Genomic DNA, 18,654 nt, shown 5'->3' with positions numbered 1-18,654 from the left:
GTTTTGTGTAGGAATTACTAAATGGACCGGACCGAGTTCGGTCCATTTAATTTTAGACCCAACTTACGTTTGAAATTCCCATTTTACCCCTCCAAACAAAAATCAAGGTGAAACCCGCCAGAGAGTTGGTCTTTTTTATTTTATTTTTTAGTTCTGAAAGAGGTGGTTGTATTTAAAACAGCCCAGAAGGGAAACAAATACAACACAGCTGGCAGAGCCGGCAAGAACACAGACAGAAACCAATTACACTAAGGGCTAGAGTCTAGACAAATCTAAGGCTCCGTCGGAGTTTAGTAAACTGGCTCGACCCCAACCAAATAACAGTAAAGAAAGCCAGCTCAAAACAGAGATCCCATCTGGGGGACAGGGTAAACCATGTTGATGACTTTCCCATTTCCCCATTTCCCATTTCCCTTCGCGGCTAGAGGCGTTGCAGATATATGCCGAGGCTGTCCACCCCTCAAATAAGTAAGTTCTTCCCTTTCGATTTGCGTAACTTCATTTCCTGTTATAAGTTTGGAGTTTTGAGTTACATGACGATTTTCAATCAAATTCGCCAGCTTTTGAAATCAAAATACCTATCAGTGTCAGATTTACTCTTTCAAAGGCGCAATTATGTTTCATGGCTTACATCCAAAATTGTCTATAGATGTTGTAGTTGTACCAAATACGTAGAAAAGGTTCCGCTTCTCCTTTAAAAAGAGGGAAATAGAAATGTAGTTTCCATTTGGACTTGGATTTGGATTTGGATTTGGATTTGGATTTGGATTTTAGTCGGTTTGCTGCCTATAAATAATAGGGTAGCTGCTTTGGTAATTCTAGATTGCAAAGTTTTGAATGAAAAGCAGGGCCTTTTAATCAGCTATTGGCTTCCTCCCTGCTTTTTATTTACGCAGAATCAAATACAAGTGTGATTTCATAAACGTTGTTGTGAATGAAAAACACCAGCACCAGCTTTTAATCTGCAGCCTTGTCTTCTTTTCTTTGTTTTAAGGTTTCACTGCTAGAGTCACTAGCTTAGATTATTTGTATTCACGAACCCAACTTTTTCGCCGCCTTCGTTTATTATAGATGATCGCTTCTTTTCATGTGTTTGATAGTTGGTTTTAGTAACAATCGGTTTGCTCCACTTCTGCAGCTTATTTCATTACATTGTAATATTTAAGAAGAGAGTAAATTAATAACAAGGGTGTTCTAACTTCCATGCCGAAAAGAAAGGCTAAGCATTCTGGATGGACATATGGGAAACGACAAAAGATTCCAATCAATTTGGGTGATAAGGAAGATAATTATTCGGAGGAGGATCAGATCAGTCAGCTACCAGATGTCATTCTAATTAGCATTCTTTCCTTATTGGGTATTAGGGAAGCAGCAAGAACTTGTGTCCTCTCTAAGAGGTGGATCTGTGTGTGGAAACAGATTACTTGTCTCAACTTCGATGATATAGATGCATTATCCAAACCACAGAAGAAAAGAAGGCAACGAGTGAAAACAACATCTAGTTACAATTGGGTGAATCAAGTCTTGCAATTGCACCAGGGTCCATCCTTAGATGAATTCAAAATTCGTTCTTCCTCACTCGATTACAGTCCTAGTAGTTCTGAAATCGACAATTGGATTGAATTTGCAATGTGGAGGAGAGTTCAAGGCCTTGAGATAGATTTGGAAGCAGGCAGACGGTCTCGTTTTTCTTCTCCCAGTTATATCTTTCCAGATAAGCCATTTAGAAGCCCTTTTGGTATTTCCTGCATCAAGTCCCTTAAACACCTCTCTTCGTCCTTTGTAAATATAACCGGCGAACTTGTTTAGCACTTTCTATCCTACTGTGAACTCCTTGAGCATCTCTGCATTTCTTGCTCAGATCAATTAGTAAATTTGAAAGTTGCTGGTTCATCACTCCGGTTGAATTTCCTACAAATAAGTGAGTGTACGTCTTTAGGATTAGTTGAGATTTGGGCTCCTAATCTCGTATCATTTATTTATAAGGGAATGTTGGGTTTTTGTGACAGTATTCGTTTGAGGCATGCACCCTTGCTTGTTAATGTATCTCTTGCAGAAAGTACTAGGTCTATAATTGCACCTTTTCTTTCGGTTAAAAGTTGTATTCCTCAGCTGCCAGTTATATCTTTCCAGATAAGCCATTTAGAAGACCTTTCGGCGTTTCCTGCATCAAGTCCCTTAAACACCTCTCCTTGTCATTTGTAAACATAACCGGTGAACTTGTTGAGCACTTTCTATCCAATTGTGAACTCCTTGAGCATCTTTGCGTTTCTTGCTCGGATCAATTAGTAACTTTGAAAGTTGCCGGTTTGTCACTCCGGTTGAAGTTCCTACAAATAAGTGACTGTATATATTTAGAAAAAATTGAGATTTGTGCTCCTAATCTCGTGTCATTTATTTATCACGGAATGCTGGGTTTCTATGACAGTATTCGTTTGAGGCATGCACCCTTGCTTGTAAATGTATCACTTGCAGAAAGTACTAGGTCTATAGTTCCAACTTTTCTTCCGGTTAAAAGTTGTCTTCCTCAGCTGGTGACTCTCAATCTCAACTTGCACATGAATCTGAATATGGTCAGTATATGAAATAATTCAGTATTTATTATTATTATTATATATATATATAGACTTTATTTTCAAAATTTGCTTTTCATCTGTCAGAGTGCAATGGTGAGGCACCCAGAATTTCCAGAATTAACTTGTCTCAAGGACTTAACATTGAATGTTGTCGCAAGTGATCGGCAAAGCCTCCTTAATTTGACTAAATTGATAGAGCGGTCTCCTTTCTTGCATAGATTTACATTGGATGTAAATTTATTTTCAGCATGTCTTACAATTTAAAGTTGGGAAGTTTATTTAATGGTTTCAGAAAGGTTTTTGTTGATTCATGTTTATGCACACAAACTTCTAAAAGTTGTATTGTTTTTCTGTGGTTTTTGAAACTTGTATATGTGAAATTAACTTGTCTAAGGTAGATTGATAAGCTATTGTTTTTGTCCTTGTGCAGCTAAGATGGGCACGAGTGCCATGTCTGAGGAATTTGCAGAAGGTTAATAAATGTCCTCATCAGTGCCTTAAGGTGGTGAAATTTTCTGGGTTCGTTGGGTCTAGTATCGACACTGAGCTTGCCATGTACTTCACTGAGAATGCCGTTGCGCTTGAAACGTTTCTCGTCGATCTCAGAAAGGTTGTCGTTGAAGAATCCACTCTGTTGTCTGAATTTGTTACAACCCAGAAACAATTGAGGGCAGCAAGAAAGCGTGCTTTGCAGATAGGTAAAAAACTACCTCCAGGAACTGAGTTAATTGTTTTGTAATTTCACTTGTTTAATCCTCTTTGCTACAGACGTGATACACTTTTTGCAGCATGTAATTTGCTACTATTTATTTCTGACATTTTCCGAAATTGAAATAATGTTTGTGTGGTGAACAAGGATGGCAGTTTAGGTACTTGATTGATTTCTTCCAATATGTAGATTCTTGAATGAGTTGGAGACAAAATGAAGAAGGACATGTGATTCGCATGGTCTTGTTTTCCATTTTAGAATACAATAATATATTCTGTGTGCAAAAAAATTAATAATGCTAATGACAAAATGAAAAATAAATAACTACAATAAGATTTGGCAAGTGAGCCAAAATACGAAGGTTTAACAACTTGTGACTAAGGGGTAGTGCTAATACAATTATAAATGTAGCTTGCAACAAATGAGCCATTGATGCCTCATGCGACAAGGTAACGTAAAAACAAACAACAAACTAGACAACTACAAGATGCATCCTGGCTTGCTAATCCAACATATTCAAGCGTACAGTATGGACCAATCTTCTAATTAAAAGTACAGAACTAAGTTTTATTTTTTAAAACAATAACACAAAAGAATATACAAAAATCATTTCTCGTATCACTCCACGGCTTCCTCCTAACCTAACCCGCTCTAGTCTCACAGTCACACCTCTTTGGAGAAACCCTAACCATACTTTCTTTAGAGAAACCCTAACCCTAACCACAAAGAATTGATCATATATAACATTACCATTTATCTTATTACAAGACAGCTATCTTACTCTCGTAAAAAACACACAAAGATATGCAAGGCATAATAGACTGCTACCTTTTTCAGCACTATCTGTCAAACTTTTCAATGCCCAAAAGTGAAAAGGCCAAAAACTCTCAAAATTTTCAATTTTGCATATTCAGCAACCGAAACAGAGATTTACAAACTAGGAATTCCAATCCATCGCCAATTAGAAAAACCAAAATTTCTCATCAAATCTGGCCTAATCAGAAAACCACCAGAAACCACAAAGTACACATACAATTTCTTGCCTATTTAGATTCTTTGTCAATCTAGTTTCTGCTTGAACATAAATAAATAACTACACCATTTCCTTTCTTCAACATAATAAGTTTGTTTCTCTTTACCTTGTCGTTCATTAGTGTTGATGGAGTCGGAGTCGGAGTCGTCGTTCATCGGTGTTGCTGAAGTCTCAGGCGAAGGCATCGATCAACCCATTAACCAAAATTAACAACAGAAAATAAATAAATAAAATTGAAGCCAAAAGGAGATAGAGAGGTGGAGAAAATCAGAGACAAAGATGAAGAAGAAAAGAAGACGATGAAAAGAAGAGGTGCTCTAAGCAACGAAAGGCGGAGGCGAGGCTTCGAAACCCACGGTTTCACTTAGGTTTACAAAACCCTCCCTCGCTGGATTGGTATTCTATCGAAATATGAGGCCTAACCAGTCCCACAATGTATTTAGGCCCACCAAACAACAGCTAGGATTGGATTATAGTCCATTTTAATTGAAAAAGTCTGATCCAGTTCAGTCCACCAAGGCCTTTAAGTATTTGGCAAAAATATCAGCAAAAAAACAAAACAAAATCTTGACAAAAAATAAAAACAACACAAAATCTTGACAAAAAATAAAAACAAAACAAAAATGTATTATTCTAGAAAAATAAATCGAAAAAAAGAATGGATGATTATACCCCTTGATGGTGCCGATCATCACCACCTAACTCATCCTTAGCTTTTGAATCTAAGGGTGTATTCAATTCAAACTTTTAATAATTTTTATAAAATTTAAAAGTATGGAGGTATTCAATTTAGACTTTTGAATAGTATATAAAAGTCTAGTAATATTCAATTGTGACTTTTAAAAAGCATTTTTAAAAGTTTGGTAGTATTTAGTTATGACTTTTAAAAAGTATTTAAAAGTTTGGTAGTATTCAAAAAGTTAATAACTTTTAAAAAGCTTATTAAATGAAGACTTAAATGTTAAAATAGTCCATGTGTTTTATCATGTTGACCAATTTAATCACTATGTTTTTAATTTGGCCAATTTGATCTTCGTGTTTAGGACCGTTAGCCAATGTGATCCAATCCGTTAAATTTATGTTTAAAAAATATAAAAACTGTTTAAATATGAATGAAAAAAATAGATATATTTGAATTCAATTTAAAAATGGATAATTAAATAAGATCTAAAATTTTAGTCTGGGCTTTTAGTCCCCTTGTTACAAAATAATAATAAAATCTAAAACTAAAAGAAATTAAAATCAAAGGATGATACCACCATCCAATCTAGCCCCCACCCCCACCACCCTTCTTTCTTCTCTTTTTCTCCTAACAACAACCCACCGAGCTACTTTCCGCAGCCAGACCCAAAGGCCCCAACTCCCCTACACACACACCTACCTCCTGAACACAAATTAATCCCACCCCTGAGCTCTCTCTCTCTCTCTCTCTCTCTCTCTCTCTCTCTGTGAAACAACCCCTACCACCCGACCATGTCCCAACAAGATCTTCCCCAACCCCACTATTCCCTGGCCATTTGTCCCATCTCCAGCCGTGCCGCTCGGATCCTCTAGCCCACTCTGGTCGTCGCCCCACTCCCCCCTCCTTGATTATACCCATCTTGTTTTTTTTTTCTTTCCTAACGTTATGTTTTGGTTTTAATGAAGTTTCAATATATTTTTTAATTAATTAAAATGTTAAAATTAATTTCAAATAAGTTTATAGGTTTTCTACCTACCAAAAAAAAAACAATTTATGTTTATTTAATGGCAATTTTAACGGAATGGACTACATTGGCTAATGGTCCTAAACACAAGAATTAAATTGGCTAAATTAAAAACACAGGGATTAAATTGACCAACATGGTAAAACACAAAGACTATTTTAGCATTTAAGTCTTAAATAAATGACTTTTTAATATTTTTAAGATTGATTATTAAGAGCAAAAGTCTTGCTAAATATTTAAATAAATGACTTTTTATCAACGCTATAAAAATATTTAAGAATTTGTTATGAAAGTTCCTCACTCAAAAAAAGTACGAATTTGGATACACCTGACCCAAGTCTTCTTCTGGGGTGACTGGAACTCAGAAGATGCCTCTTATCAGATCTCATGGTCTCCAGAGCCTTCCGTAATTCACAGAGGGCTACAGAGAACATGAGATCTTGTCACAGAGGGCGACGGCATGGTCGATCGAGGAGCTGAAAGTGGAGAGATCTGTTTGTTTCTCTACTTGGATTTCAAGTTTGAGATAGATTGAGTTTGGCTGACAAATGAGCATGTGACGGTATCTATCCATACCCAAACACGTATGAAATTCCCCTTTTACCCCTCCAAACAAAAACCACAGAAGTTGATCTTATGAGCCGTTGATGACTTTCCCCATTTCCCATTTCCCATTTCCCTTCGCGGCTAGAGGTTGGCGTTGCAGATATGCCGCATCTGTCCACCCCTCAAATAAGTAAGTTTTTCCCTTTCGATTTTCGTAACTTCATTTCCTGTTATAAGTTTGGAATTTTGAGTTACATGGCGATTTTCAATCAAATTCGCCGGCTTTTTCGTATTTGAAATCAAAATACCTATCAGTGTCAGATTTACTCTTTCAGAGGCGCAATTATGTTCCATGGCTTACATCCAAAATTGTCTTTAGATGTTGTAGTTGTACCAAATAAGTCGAAAAGGTTCCGCTTCTCCTTCAAAAAGAGGGAAATAGAAATGTAGTTTCCAAGTTGGACTTGGATTTGGATTTGGTGCATTTTAGTCGGTTTGCTGCCTATAAATAACAGGTTAGCTGCTTTGGTAATTCTAGATTGCAAAGTTTTGAATGAAAAGCAGGGGCTTTTAATCAGCTATTGGCTCCCTGCTTTTTTATTTACACAGAATCAAATACAAGTGTGATTTTATGAACGTTGGTGTGAATGAAAAACACACAGTCTTGTCTTCTTCTTTTTGTTTTAAGGTTTCACTGCTAGAGTCACTAGCTTAGATTACTTGTATTCACGAACCCAACTTTTTCGCCGCCTTCATTTATTATAGATGATCGCTTCTTTTCATCAGTTTGATAGTTGGTTTTAGTAATAATCGGTTTGCTCCACTTCCTGTAGCTTATTTGATTACATTGTAACATTTAAGAAGAGAGTAAATTAATAACAAGGGTGTTCCAACTTCGATGCCGAAAAGAAAGGCTGAGCATTCTGGATGGACATACAGGAAACGACAAAAGATTCCAATCAATTTGGGTGATAAGGAAGAGAATTATTCAGAGGACGATCAGATCAGTCAGCTACCAGATGCCATTCTAATTAGCATTCTTTCCCTATTGGGTATTGGGGAAGCAGCAAGGACTTGTGTCCTCTCTAAGAGGTGGGTCTCTCTGTGGAAACAGATTACGTGTCTCAACTTCGATGATATAGATGCATTATCCAAACCACAGAAGAAAAGAAAACGAGTGAAAACAACATCTAGTTACAATTGGGTGAATCAAGTCTTGCAATTGCACCAGGGTCTATCCTTAGATGAATTCCAAATTCATTCTTCGTCACCCGATTCCAGTCCTAGTAGTTCTGAAATCGACAATTGGATTGAATTTGCAATGTGGAGGAGAATTCAAGGCCTTGAGATAGATTTGGAAGCAGGCAGACGGTCTCGTTTTTCTTCTCCCAGTTATACCTTTCCAGATAAGCCATTTAGAAGCCCTTTTGGTATTTCCTGCATCAAGTCCCTTAAACACCTCTCTTTGTCCTTTGTAAATATAACTGGCGAACTTGTTGAACATTTTCTATCCTATTGTGAACTCCTTGAGCATCTCTGCGTTTCTTGCTCAGATCAATTAGTAAATTTGAAAGTTGCTGGTTCATCACTCCGGTTGAAGTTCCTACAAATAAGTGAGTGTACGTCTTTAGGATTAGTTGAGATTTGGGCTCCTAATCTCGTGTCATTTATTTATAAGGGAATGTTGGGTTTTTGTGACAGTATTCGTTTGAGGCATGCACCCTTGCTTGTTAATGTATCTCTTGCAGAAAGTACTAGGTCTATAATTGCACCTTTTCTTTCGGTTAAAAGTTGTATTCCTCAGCTGGTGACTCTCAACTTGCACATGAATCTGAATTCGGTCGGTATATGAAATAATTCAATATTTATTTATTTACATATATATATATATATATATATATATTCCAAATTTTAACTTTAACTTTTCATCTTTCAGAGAGGAGGGGTGTGGCTCCCAGAATTTCCAGAATTTACTTGTCTCAAGGACTTGTCATTGAGTGTTATCGCAACTGATCGGCTAAGCCTCCTTGCTTTGACTAAATTGATAGAGCGGTCTCCTTTCTTGCATGGATTTACATTGAAGGTAAATTTATTTTCAGTATATCTTAAAATTTTAATAGTTGGGAAGTTTATATAATGGTTTGAGAACTGTGAAAGTGTAATTCATTTATGTGGAATCAACTTTCCAAGGTAGATTCGTAAGCTTTTGTTATGTCCTTGTGCAGTTAAGATGGGTACGCAACTCGTGTCAGAGGAATATGCAGAAGGTTAATAAATGTCCTCATCAGTGCCTTAAGGTGGTGAAATTTTCTGGGTTCGTTGGGTCTATTATCGACACTGAGCTTGCCACGTACTTCACTGAGAATGCCGTTGCGCTTGAGACGTTTATCATCGATCTCAAAAAGGTTGTCGTTGAAGAATCCACTCCATTGTCTGAATTTGTTACAACCCAGAAAAAAATGAGGGCAACAAGAAAGCGGGCCTTGCAGATTGGAGAAAAACTACCGCCAGGAGCTGAGTTAATTGTTGTGTGATTTCACTTGTTTAGTCCTCTTTGCTACAGACTTTTTGCAGCATGTAATTTGCTATTATTTATTTCTGACATATTCAGAAATTGAAATAATATATGGTCGTGATGACCAATTATTGTTGGAGAAGACGTGGAAATCTTCACTATTACGGTCTGTAATCTTAAGTCTCAAGTTTGAAACCTACTTTTCATTTACTTCTTGTTATTACTGGCTTCCATCTACTCTTTAAGTTGTTGGGGTCTCCTCCAATCAAAGGTATTTGATTTGAGTTCTGCTCTTTTTAATCTTTCTTAGCTGAATTTTATATGCATCTGAATTCTGAGGGTTTCTGGGTAAGTGAGGAGGGTGCTGTGTCTTTTTGCATTGATTGGTTGCTGGTAAATGGGAGCTTTTGTGTTGGGTAATTTGGTTTATTCCATTTCTTTTTGGGTATGTTCTGGTACAAGCACTGTTGTATTCATGCGAATTTTGTCTTTTGAAAGTGGATATTCTGCAACATTTGATCAATTTATCAATTGGGTAGTTTTGTTTTTGCGATTTAAAAGATGGGTCTTTGCTCTTTATGGCATTTCAGAAGCACTTGATTGCGTTGGATGTGATGCTGGAGCTACAAATCCTTCCATCTTCAGAGCGAGCAAGTAAGTCTGTGTTTCGGTGTGTTACATATATTCTTATTCGTGCGTTTGAGCTATTCAAGATCCATTTTGATTCTTATAATGTCGTAATATATGTTGTTGGGGTGGACTCAGCTTTGCTTCAAACCCTAAACCCTAAATCTATATACCCCAACATCATGATTAGGTTAGGTTTAGGTTATGTGTGTGGCTGCCGTGGTCTTTCATTATGATAGGCCTGTTTTATTTATTTCTTTTTTTAGTATTCATGTGTTTCTGGCCGACCAGCTAGGCCTTTGTTTCTTTTTATCCTTCTTGGGCAGGCCTCTACTTGTAAGTTTTGTGTTTAATAAACGGACCGGACCGATCTCGTCCATCTGTGTAAGAGTTGGGTCTATTTAATTTTAAACCCAACACGTTTGAAATTCCCCTTTTACCCCTCCAAACAAAAACCACAGAAGTTGGTCTTCCCATTTCCCATTTCCCTTCGCGGCTAGAGGTTGGCGTTGCAGTTATGCCGCGGCTGTCTCAAATAAGTAAGTTTTTCCCTTTCGATTTGCGTAACTTCTTTTCCTGTAATAAGTTTTGAGTTTTGAGTTACATGACGATTTTCAATCAAATTCGCCAGCTTTTTCGTATTTGAAATCAAAATATCTGTCAGTGTCAGATTTACTCTTTCAAAGGCGCAATTATGTTCCATGGCTTACATCCAAAATTGTCTTTAGATGTTGTAGTTGTACCAAATAAGTAGAAAAGGTTCCGCTTCTCCTTTAAAAAGAGGGGAAATAGAAATGTGGTTTCCCAGTTGGACTTGGATTTGGATTTGGGTTTAGTGGATTTTAGTCGGTTTGCTGCCTATAAATAATAGGGTAGCTGCTTTGGTTAGTCTAGATTTCAAAGTTTTGAATGAAAAGCAGGGCTTTTAATCAACTAGTGGCTCCCTGCTTTTTTATTTACACAGAATCAAATACAAGTGTGATTTTATAAACGTTGGTGTGAATGAAAAACACCAGCTTTTAATCTGCAGTCTTGTCTTCTTCTCTTTGTTTTAAGTTTTCACTGCTAGAGTCACTAGCTTAGATTACTTCTATTCACGAACCCAACCTTTTCGCCTTCTTCGTTTATTATAGATGATCGCTTCTTTTCATCTGTTTGATAGTTGGTTTTAGTAATAATTGGTTTGCTCCACTTCCTTGTAGCTTATTTGATTACATTGTAACATTTAAGAAGAGAGTAAATTAATAACAAGGGTGTTCCAACTTCGATGCCGAAAAGAAAGGCTGAGCATTCTGGATGGACATACAGGAAACGACAAAAGATTCCAATCAATTTGGGTGATAAGGAAGAGAATTATTCAGAGGAGGATCAGATCAGTCAGCTACCAGATGCCATTCTAATTAGCATTCTTTCCCTATTGGGTATTAGGGAAGCAGCAAGGACTTGTGTCCTCTCTAAGAGGTGGGTCTTTCTGTGGAAACAGATTACGACTCTCAACTTCGATGATATAGATGCATTATCCAAACCACAGAAGAAAAGAAAACGAGTGAAAACAACATCTAGTTACAATTGGGTGAAAGTCTTGCAATTGCACCAGGGTCCATCCTTAGATGAATTCCAAATTCATTCTTCCTCACCCAACTCCAGTCCTAGTAGTTCTGAAATCGACAATTGGATTGAATTTGCAATGTGGAGGAGAGTTCAAGGCCTTGAGATAGATTTGTAAGCAGGCAGATGGTCTCGTTATTCTTCTCCCAGTTATGTCTTTCCAGATAAGCTATTTAGAAGCCCTTTCAGTATTTCATGCATCAAGTCCCTTAAACACCTCTCTTTGTCCTTTGTAAATATAACGGGCGAACTTGTTGAGCACTTTCTGTCCTACTGTGAACTCCTTGAGCATCTCTGCGTTTCTTGCTCAGATCAATTAGTAAATTTGAAAGTTGCTGGTTCATCACTCTGGTTGAAGTTCCTACAAATGAGTGTACGTCTTTAGGATTAGTTGAGATTTGGGCTCCTAATCTCGTGTCGTTTATTTATCGAGGGTTGCTGGGTTTTAGTAAAGGTATTCGTTTGAGGCATGCACCCTTGCTTGTTAATGTATCTCTTGCAGAAAGTACTAGGTCTATAATTACACCTTTTCTTTCGGTTAAAAGTTGTATTCCTCAACTGGTGACTCTCAACTTGCACATGAATCTGAGTGCGGTAGGTATATGAAATAATTCAATATATATTATTTTCCAAATTTTAACTTAACTTTTCATCTTTCAGAATGGAGGGGAGTGGCTCCCAGAATTTCCAGAATTAACTAGTCTCAAGGACTTATCATTGAGTGTTATTGCAACTGATCGGCTAAGCCTCCTCTTTTTGACTAAATTGATAGAGCGGTCTCCTTTCTTGCATGGATTTACATTGAAGGTAAATTTATTTTCAGTATATCATAAAATGTTAATAGTTGGATTATATAATGGTTTGAGAACTGTGAAAGTTTAATTGATTTATGTGGAATGAACTTTCCAAGGTAGATTGGTAAGCTTTTGTTATGTCCTTGTGCAGTTAGGATGGGCACGCGACTCGTGTAAGAGCAATATGCAGAAGGTTAATAAATGTCCTCATCAGTGCCTTAAGGTGGTGAAATTTTCTGGGTTCGTTGGGTCTATTATCGACACTGATCTTGCCATGTACTTCACTGAGAATGCCGTTGCACTTGAAACGTTTATCGTCAATCTCAAAAAGGTTGTCGTTGAAGAATCCGCTCTATTGTCTGAATTTGTTACAACCCAGAAAAAATTGAGGGCAACAAGAAAGCGGGCCTTGCAGATTGGAGGAAAACTACCTCCAGGAGCTGAGTTAGTTATTGTGTGATTTCACTTGTTTAGTCCTCTTTGCTACAGACTTTTTGCGGCATGTAATTTGCTACTATTTATTTCTGACATTTTCCGAAATAATGTTTGTGTGGTGAACAAGGATGACAGTTTTGGTACTTGATTGATTTCTTGCAATATGTAGATTCTTGAATGAGTTGGAGTTGGAGACAAAATGAGAAAGGACATGTCATTTGCATGGTGTTGTTTTCCTTTTTCTATATGTATTTTGAAACCTCGACACTTACCTGTGTATTGTACATTGTACAGAATACAATAATTAATATCTTTTGTATGCAAAAAAATAATAATACTAATGACAAAATGAAAAATAAATAACTACAATAATATATATTGTATGCAAAAAATAATAATACTAATAAAAACTACAAGCTCACGCCTATGTATTGTCCAGAAAGGGACGAAAATTGTAATGCTTAGTTAAAAAATTGAAACATCACCATGATATACAAGTTTTTCTCAAATATTATATTTAATATTTTGAAAAACAATGTAATGGTTGCCCTTCGCCAAATTTTTCAACCAAAACAAAAAATTTGAGCCTCGAATTTCCTCCATGGGATCATGAAATCAGCCAAGAAGATTATGTCCACGTCAAGCTCGGCTTCATGCTAAAGATTCCTTCCCTATGGCTGTGGCCCAGTGACCAATACAAACAATAAAGAACAGTGTTGAAAAGCCGGTTGGCGACAAGAAAATAGGACCCAGCTTCTCTGCAATATGGAATATTGCAACAAATTAACTTAATTGCCATTAAAATATTATTTTCAAAAATAAAAAAACTGCTGCTGCTACATTTTCTACAAATAATCAATCGCGATTATGGGCGGGGAATAAGGGTAGCTGGATTTCAAAATCCAGCCACACAATAAACAAATGAGAGAAAACCATTTTCAATTTTGAATAAAAGAAAAGCTGAAAAAGTGGATTTTGAGGTTTCTGCTCACTCTCTCCATCTTCACAGCTTGATATCCACAAACAAGCACATGCTCGTCTCTTTTTTCTTTTATATTTCCGAGTACCCAAAAAGGTAAAGTAGAAAACAAGAAATAGAAACCCACATTATCTGCTACTTTTAGTTGTTATCTGACATTCTACAGATTTTTGCAGTCTTATTTTATTGCTCCTCATTATTATGGTCTGTAATCTTAAGTCTCAAGTTTGAAGTTTGAAACCTACTTTTCATTTACTTCTTGTTATTACTGGGCTTCCATCTACTCTTTAGGTTGTTGGGGTCTCCTCTAGTCAAAGGTATTTGATCTGGGTTCTGCTCTTTTTAATCTTTCTTAGCTGAATTTTATATGCATCTGAATTCTGAGGGTTTCTGGGTAAGTGAGGAGGGTTCTGTGTCTTTTTGCATTGATGGGTTGCTGGTAAATGGGAGCTTTTGTGTTGGGTAATTTGGTTTCTTCCATTTCTTTTTGGGTATGTTCTGGTACAAGCACTGTTGTATTCATGCGAATTTTGTCTTTTGAAAGTGGATATTCTGCAACATTTCATCAATTTATCAATTGGGTAGTTCTGTTTTTGTGATTTAAAAAATGGGTCTTTGCTTTTTAGTGATTACACAACTTTATGGCATTTCAGAAGCACTTGATTGCGTTCGATGTGATGCTGGAGCTACAAATCCTTCCATCTTCAAAGCGAGCAAGTCTGTGTTTGGGTGTGTTATATATACTCTTATTCGTGCTATTGAGCTATTCAGAGATCCATTTTGATTCTTATAATGTCGTAATATTTGTTGTTGGGGTAGATGGTTTTGGAGTGGATTTGAAGCAAAGCTGAGAGAATGATAAGCGAAGTCTTCTTTCTCTTTAAATGCTTTCGATTTGCTGGAAAGAACAATGCTTTCTGTTATTAAAAGGCTCGGCTAAATTGGTTGGAGTTCCACTTTCCAGCAACAACCAATAAATTAGATATCTATTTAGGCTTACTTCTTTTGTTTCCTGCAACTTTGAAGAGGATTTGTGGTGGGTTTTTGATGACTTGTCTGTAAAATTGTAATGTGTGTACAGATAAACATTCTGTGAAGTGCTAGTTGGGAAGTTGGACAATAGAACATTAGATGGATCGCAAGTGGTTGTGGAAGAAGAAGTCTTCTGAGAAGAGCTCTGGAGAAACTGACAGTTCAGGTTCAGTATCTTCACACTCTGAGAGGTACTCTGATGAACAGGTAGGTAGCTGAACCCTGACTACCACAAAATTTGAGTTAAATCTTACTTCTGCAAAGCTTGCACGAATTGTTCTCTGGGCAGTTAACTAGGTAATTCACCTAGAATGCTCTGCATTCACTTGAACTGATTTCCTCCCTATCTTTTTTTTTTTTTTGGTGTGGATTCCTTCCTTTCCGGTAAATTTTCATCTTCTGCATGGTCTTAATGGAATTTTGGAAATTTGAAATTATACTTCCGTTTGCTATTACCACATATTTAGCCATCAAGGCATCAATCTTCCACATAAAGCCGTGCTTTACTGATGAATCTTTATGCCCTTCAAAAGTTGAAAATTGTTTTTCAGTGGATGGATACTCTTCTGTACATTACTTTGTTGTCTGGAATAGACTGTCTATGACATGAGGACACAGATCAAGTACCCTCCCCTCATGCACATGTTGATTGATTTCCCGTCCTACATCTGTATCTCATTTTGTAACATAACTTAATTTCCTAAAACATGCGTGAGATGCGTCTATTTTGATTAATTGCCTAGAATGAGTAAGTGTTTTAAATAACTATAAGATTGGATTTGGCTATTTTGATTTGAAATTTGTGTTTGGCATTCCTTATAGCTTTGCATTAGAAATTTATGTCTGCTTATGCAACCAAACAATTAAGTTGCATTTCCTGTTTGGGATACCCCTTATCTGTTATCTTCTCTCCTGCTTATTTAGTGTCTTCCTTGTCTTGATATGGTATCGACGCCATGTCTTAGCTCAAGTGGCAGAGACTTGATGTCAAATGAGTTTTATTGGTACTCAGAGGACACCTTACAGACACAGTCCCCTCAAAACTAAATAATTACTGGTATTTGAGAACATCTTACACACTCAAAAGAGAAACAAAGGGTATCTTGTAGTGTGGCTGTGTGCATGCATACATAACAGCAGCCATTTTGATTTAACCATTTATAAGATTTTAAGTTTTCATAATGTTTCATATCACTCTAGATATTAAACAAATGCTATTTCCTTTCCTTTTCTTAAGATACCTTTGGGTGATTTGCAAGCGCTTCTATTAGGTGTTGTTTTGTTGTCCGTGTAATCTGAACTATGATTTTTTGCGTGTTTAACTTGAGTATTATTTCTTATGTTATCATTGTAGCAGGAGGCACTTAAGGCATCTCCTAATCATGACACTCAATCACCCGAAGTCACATCAAAAGCTGCATCCAATGCTGAAGATGTTAATGATAGTGTGAAGAGTCTAACAGAGAGATTATCAGCTGCTCTTGTGAATGTTAGTGCCAAAGAAGACTTGGTGAAGCAGCATGCCAAAGTTGCTGAAGAAGCTGTTGCAGGTAATAGTGTGTAGCAATAATTTGACATATAACATACCAACTCTGCTAATTTGTTTTCAAATTTTTAAACATGAAGAACAGCTCTCTGAAACCCTTGTGTCTTGTCTCCTGTACAAGGAATGGTTTTGTCCACATAATGATGAGGATGAAATTTTAAAGATTTGTGAAATTTCTGAGTGCAATGGTTTTGTACACATAATGTTTCCAAATTTAAGAGATCGTGTAAGTGGGACGTCTAGGATAATTTTAGCCAAATCTCAACAACAAATTCTATATTTCTAATGATTTATAATGTTGTCACCTTTTTATATATAAAAGCGATCTAGTTTTGATGTCAATATAGGCTGGGAAAAGGCTGAAAATGAGGCGACCGTTTTTAAGCTAGAACTTGAAGCTACGATGCAGCAAAACTCGGCCCTGGAAGATCGGGTAAGCCATCTTGATGGGGCCCTCAAGGAATGTGTAAGGCAGCTTAGACAAGCAAGAGAGGAGCAGGAACAAGCCATACAGGAAGCTGTGGTTAAGAAAACCCGTGACTGGGAGTCTACCAAATTAGAGCTTGAAAGTCAAATTATTGAGCTCCAGAGAAAAGCAGAAGCTAATAGATCTGAAGTTTCTGCTTTTGTGGATCCTCATCTTTCTCATAAGCTTCAATCTTTGGAAAAAGAAAACTCAGCCCTCAAGCTTGAGCTACTGTCTCAAGCAGAGGAGTTGGAAATCAGGACAATTGAGAGGGACTTGAGTACTCAAGCAGCTGAAACAGCCAGTAAGCAACACTTGGAGAGTATAAGGAAGCTTGCGAAGCTTGAAGCTGAGTGCCGGAGGCTAAAAGCTTTGGGTTGCAAAATACCTTTAGTTCATGATCATAAATCCAGTGCTGCTTCCTCAATTTATGTGGAGTCTTGCATGGATAGTCAATCGGACAGTGGAGAACGGCTAAACATGATGGAGATAGATTCTCAAAAGATGAATGTCTCAGAGCCAAACAAGCGTGACCTGAATTTCTCTGACTCGTGGGCGTCGGCCCTGGTTGCTGAGCTTGATCAATTCAAGAATGAAAAGGCTGTTAACAGAAATTTGCCAGCCTCCTCTGTTGATATTGATCTTATGGATGATTTTCTTGAGATGGAACGACTTGCTTCATTGCCACAGACTGAGATTGGAACTAGTTGCCTGGAATCAGAAGCCATAATTAATCAGTCCAATAATGAAGAAAGTGCCTTGAGAGCTGAACTTGAAGCCATGAGTCATCGGACAGCTGAATTAGAGGATAAGTTAGAAAATTTGGAAGTAGAGAAAGAAAAGTTGGAGGTAGAGAAAGCTGAACTTGAAGCTATGAGTCATCGAACAGCCGAACTAGAGCACTTGTTAGAAAAGTTGGAAGTAGAGAAAGAAAAGCTGGAAGTAGAGAAAGGTGAACTACAAACTGCTTTAGCCAAAAGTCAAGAATGTTTTGAGGCAGCAGAGTTTCAGCTAAAAGAAGCAGAAATGAAGTTGGAGGAGTTACAAAAGGAGCTAAATAGTGCAAGAGAATCAAAACAGACAATTGAGTCTCAGCTGATTAGCATGGAAGCAGAGGCGCTGACCATGTCTGCTAAGGTTAATTTCTTAGAAGCAGAGCTTCAAAGGGAGAGGGCTTTATCAGCAGAAATTGCTGTCAAATGTCAAAGTTTAGAGGAAGAGCTATCAAGAAAAAATGAAGAAGTCAATGTTCAGAAAAATGCTTGCTCGAATGGTGAATTGAAGATAAAGCAGGTTGGTGATCAAAGACTGAAACTATCTACATTACATGTCTAAATTTTGATTATTCAAATCATTCATCAAGTTAAAACAAAAATAATATGCCGTAAAATTTAATGTGGTGTTGCTACTAATTTTCCAGGAAGACCTAGCTGTAGCTGCTGGAAAGCTTGCCGAGTGTCAGAAGACAATAGCATCTCTTGGGAATCAACTGAAATCTCTAGCAACACTAGAAGATTTCCTGATTGACACTGCAAACATACCAGGGTTCTCTGCTGTTGCACCACAGATTCCTAAAGCTGATGACCAGTGGAAGTTTCATTCTAATGTGACATTTTCACCTAAAAGAGATTCTGGGTCAAAACCAGCTGATGAGAGTTGTGGTCCTTCAGTAAATAGAAATGAGGATACTTCACCACCATCTTCATCTTCATCAACCTCGTCTACTGTATTGTCAACTCATGTCAGTTCTGAGAAGAATCGAAACGGGTTCGCAAAGTTCTTCTCTCGAACTAAGAGTGGGATACGACTAGAAATTTAGCCAAGATTCATTTTTTAGAAGAGAAAAACAATAGATATAATTGATTTTCTGGGTTTGTATTACAGAGAATTTAGTGCTTCAATGTATTTTAAAGGTTGCTAATTAAATGCTGATTAATTGGCACATTTTGATTTCAAATGAACAGTAATGGATCAAGCTCTGAATGTCCACAGATTTGCCCTAAAATGTTCTTCTTCCTGTTTCGGTACCACACACTTTCTAAAATTGTTGGTGAAGTATATTTCTAAGGGAATTCCAATTTG

General features: G+C 37.1%; 3 protein-coding genes across 14 annotated transcripts; all 3 read left to right on the top strand.

Annotated features, from left to right (window-relative positions):
* Window positions 1-389: 389 nt before the first annotated feature.
* On the top strand, window positions 390-3,518 carry LOC117625036. Its single transcript, XM_034356602.1, has 4 exons — window positions 390-468; window positions 2,429-2,573; window positions 2,661-2,807; window positions 3,007-3,518. The coding sequence occupies exons 2-4, from the start codon at window positions 2,559-2,561 to the stop codon at window positions 3,313-3,315; spliced, it is 471 nt and encodes a 156-aa protein (XP_034212493.1). The 5' UTR covers window positions 390-468; window positions 2,429-2,558; the 3' UTR covers window positions 3,316-3,518.
* A 2,774-nt stretch (window positions 3,519-6,292) lies between these two features.
* Window positions 6,293-12,772, top strand: LOC117625001 (FBD-associated F-box protein At5g38590-like). Of its 6 annotated transcripts, none has more exons than XR_004585400.1 (7): window positions 6,293-6,760; window positions 7,404-8,410; window positions 8,507-8,653; window positions 8,796-9,356; window positions 9,676-9,739; window positions 11,981-12,127; window positions 12,266-12,772. XR_004585400.1 is itself a non-coding variant. In XM_034356569.1 (3 exons), the coding sequence occupies exons 1-3, from the start codon at window positions 7,469-7,471 to the stop codon at window positions 12,572-12,574; spliced, it is 1,398 nt and encodes a 465-aa protein (XP_034212460.1). In that variant the 5' UTR covers window positions 7,404-7,468; the 3' UTR covers window positions 12,575-12,772. The 6 variants fall into 6 exon arrangements, 2 of the variants coding, with proteins under 2 accessions (XP_034212460.1, XP_034212447.1); XR_004585403.1 differs by lacking the exon at window positions 7,404-8,410 and adding an exon at window positions 6,950-7,085; XR_004585402.1 differs by lacking the exon at window positions 7,404-8,410 and having other exon boundaries at window positions 6,297-6,760.
* Window positions 12,773-13,337: 565 nt separating this feature from the next.
* Window positions 13,338-18,577, top strand: LOC117624948 (filament-like plant protein). 7 transcript variants are annotated; one of them, XM_034356520.1, is made up of 6 exons: window positions 13,338-13,624; window positions 14,182-14,257; window positions 14,610-14,767; window positions 15,918-16,110; window positions 16,454-17,865; window positions 17,993-18,577. In XM_034356520.1, the coding sequence occupies exons 3-6, from the start codon at window positions 14,660-14,662 to the stop codon at window positions 18,389-18,391; spliced, it is 2,112 nt and encodes a 703-aa protein (XP_034212411.1). In that variant the 5' UTR covers window positions 13,338-13,624; window positions 14,182-14,257; window positions 14,610-14,659; the 3' UTR covers window positions 18,392-18,577. The 7 variants fall into 7 exon arrangements, with proteins under 7 accessions (XP_034212411.1, XP_034212377.1, XP_034212401.1 ...); XM_034356486.1 differs by having other exon boundaries at window positions 15,915-16,110; XM_034356494.1 differs by lacking the exon at window positions 13,338-13,624 and adding an exon at window positions 13,650-13,845 and having other exon boundaries at window positions 15,915-16,110.
* Window positions 18,578-18,654: the final 77 nt, after the last annotated feature.

Source organism: Prunus dulcis, chromosome 1, assembly GCF_902201215.1.
Source record: "Prunus dulcis chromosome 1, ALMONDv2, whole genome shotgun sequence".
NCBI lineage: Eukaryota > Viridiplantae > Streptophyta > Magnoliopsida > Rosales > Rosaceae > Prunus > Prunus dulcis.
This window is presented reverse-complemented; position numbering and strand designations above follow the sequence as displayed.

What these genes read in the sequence shown, in the direction of transcription:
- LOC117624948 (XM_034356510.1), top strand. Translation starts at nt 14,660, where the DNA reads ATGGATCGCAAGTGGTTGTGGAAGAAGAAGTCTTCTGAGAAGAGCTCT. An exon ending in AGAGGTACTCTGATGAACAG is followed by an intron (nt 14,768 to 15,914) that starts GTAGGTAGCTGA and finishes TTATCATTGTAG; the next exon opens with CAGGAGGCACTTAAGGCATC. An exon ending in TGCTGAAGAAGCTGTTGCAG is followed by an intron (nt 16,111 to 16,453) that starts GTAATAGTGTGT and finishes ATGTCAATATAG; the next exon opens with GCTGGGAAAAGGCTGAAAAT.
- LOC117625001 (XM_034356569.1), top strand. Translation starts at nt 7,469, where the DNA reads ATGCCGAAAAGAAAGGCTGAGCATTCTGGATGGACATACAGGAAACGA. An exon ending in TGCACATGAATCTGAATTCG is followed by an intron (nt 8,411 to 8,506) that starts GTCGGTATATGA and finishes TTCATCTTTCAG; the next exon opens with AGAGGAGGGGTGTGGCTCCC. An exon ending in TGCATGGATTTACATTGAAG is followed by an intron (nt 8,654 to 12,265) that starts GTAAATTTATTT and finishes GTCCTTGTGCAG; the next exon opens with TTAGGATGGGCACGCGACTC.
- LOC117625036 (XM_034356602.1), top strand. An exon ending in TGCATAGATTTACATTGGAT is followed by an intron (nt 2,808 to 3,006) that starts GTAAATTTATTT and finishes GTCCTTGTGCAG; the next exon opens with CTAAGATGGGCACGAGTGCC.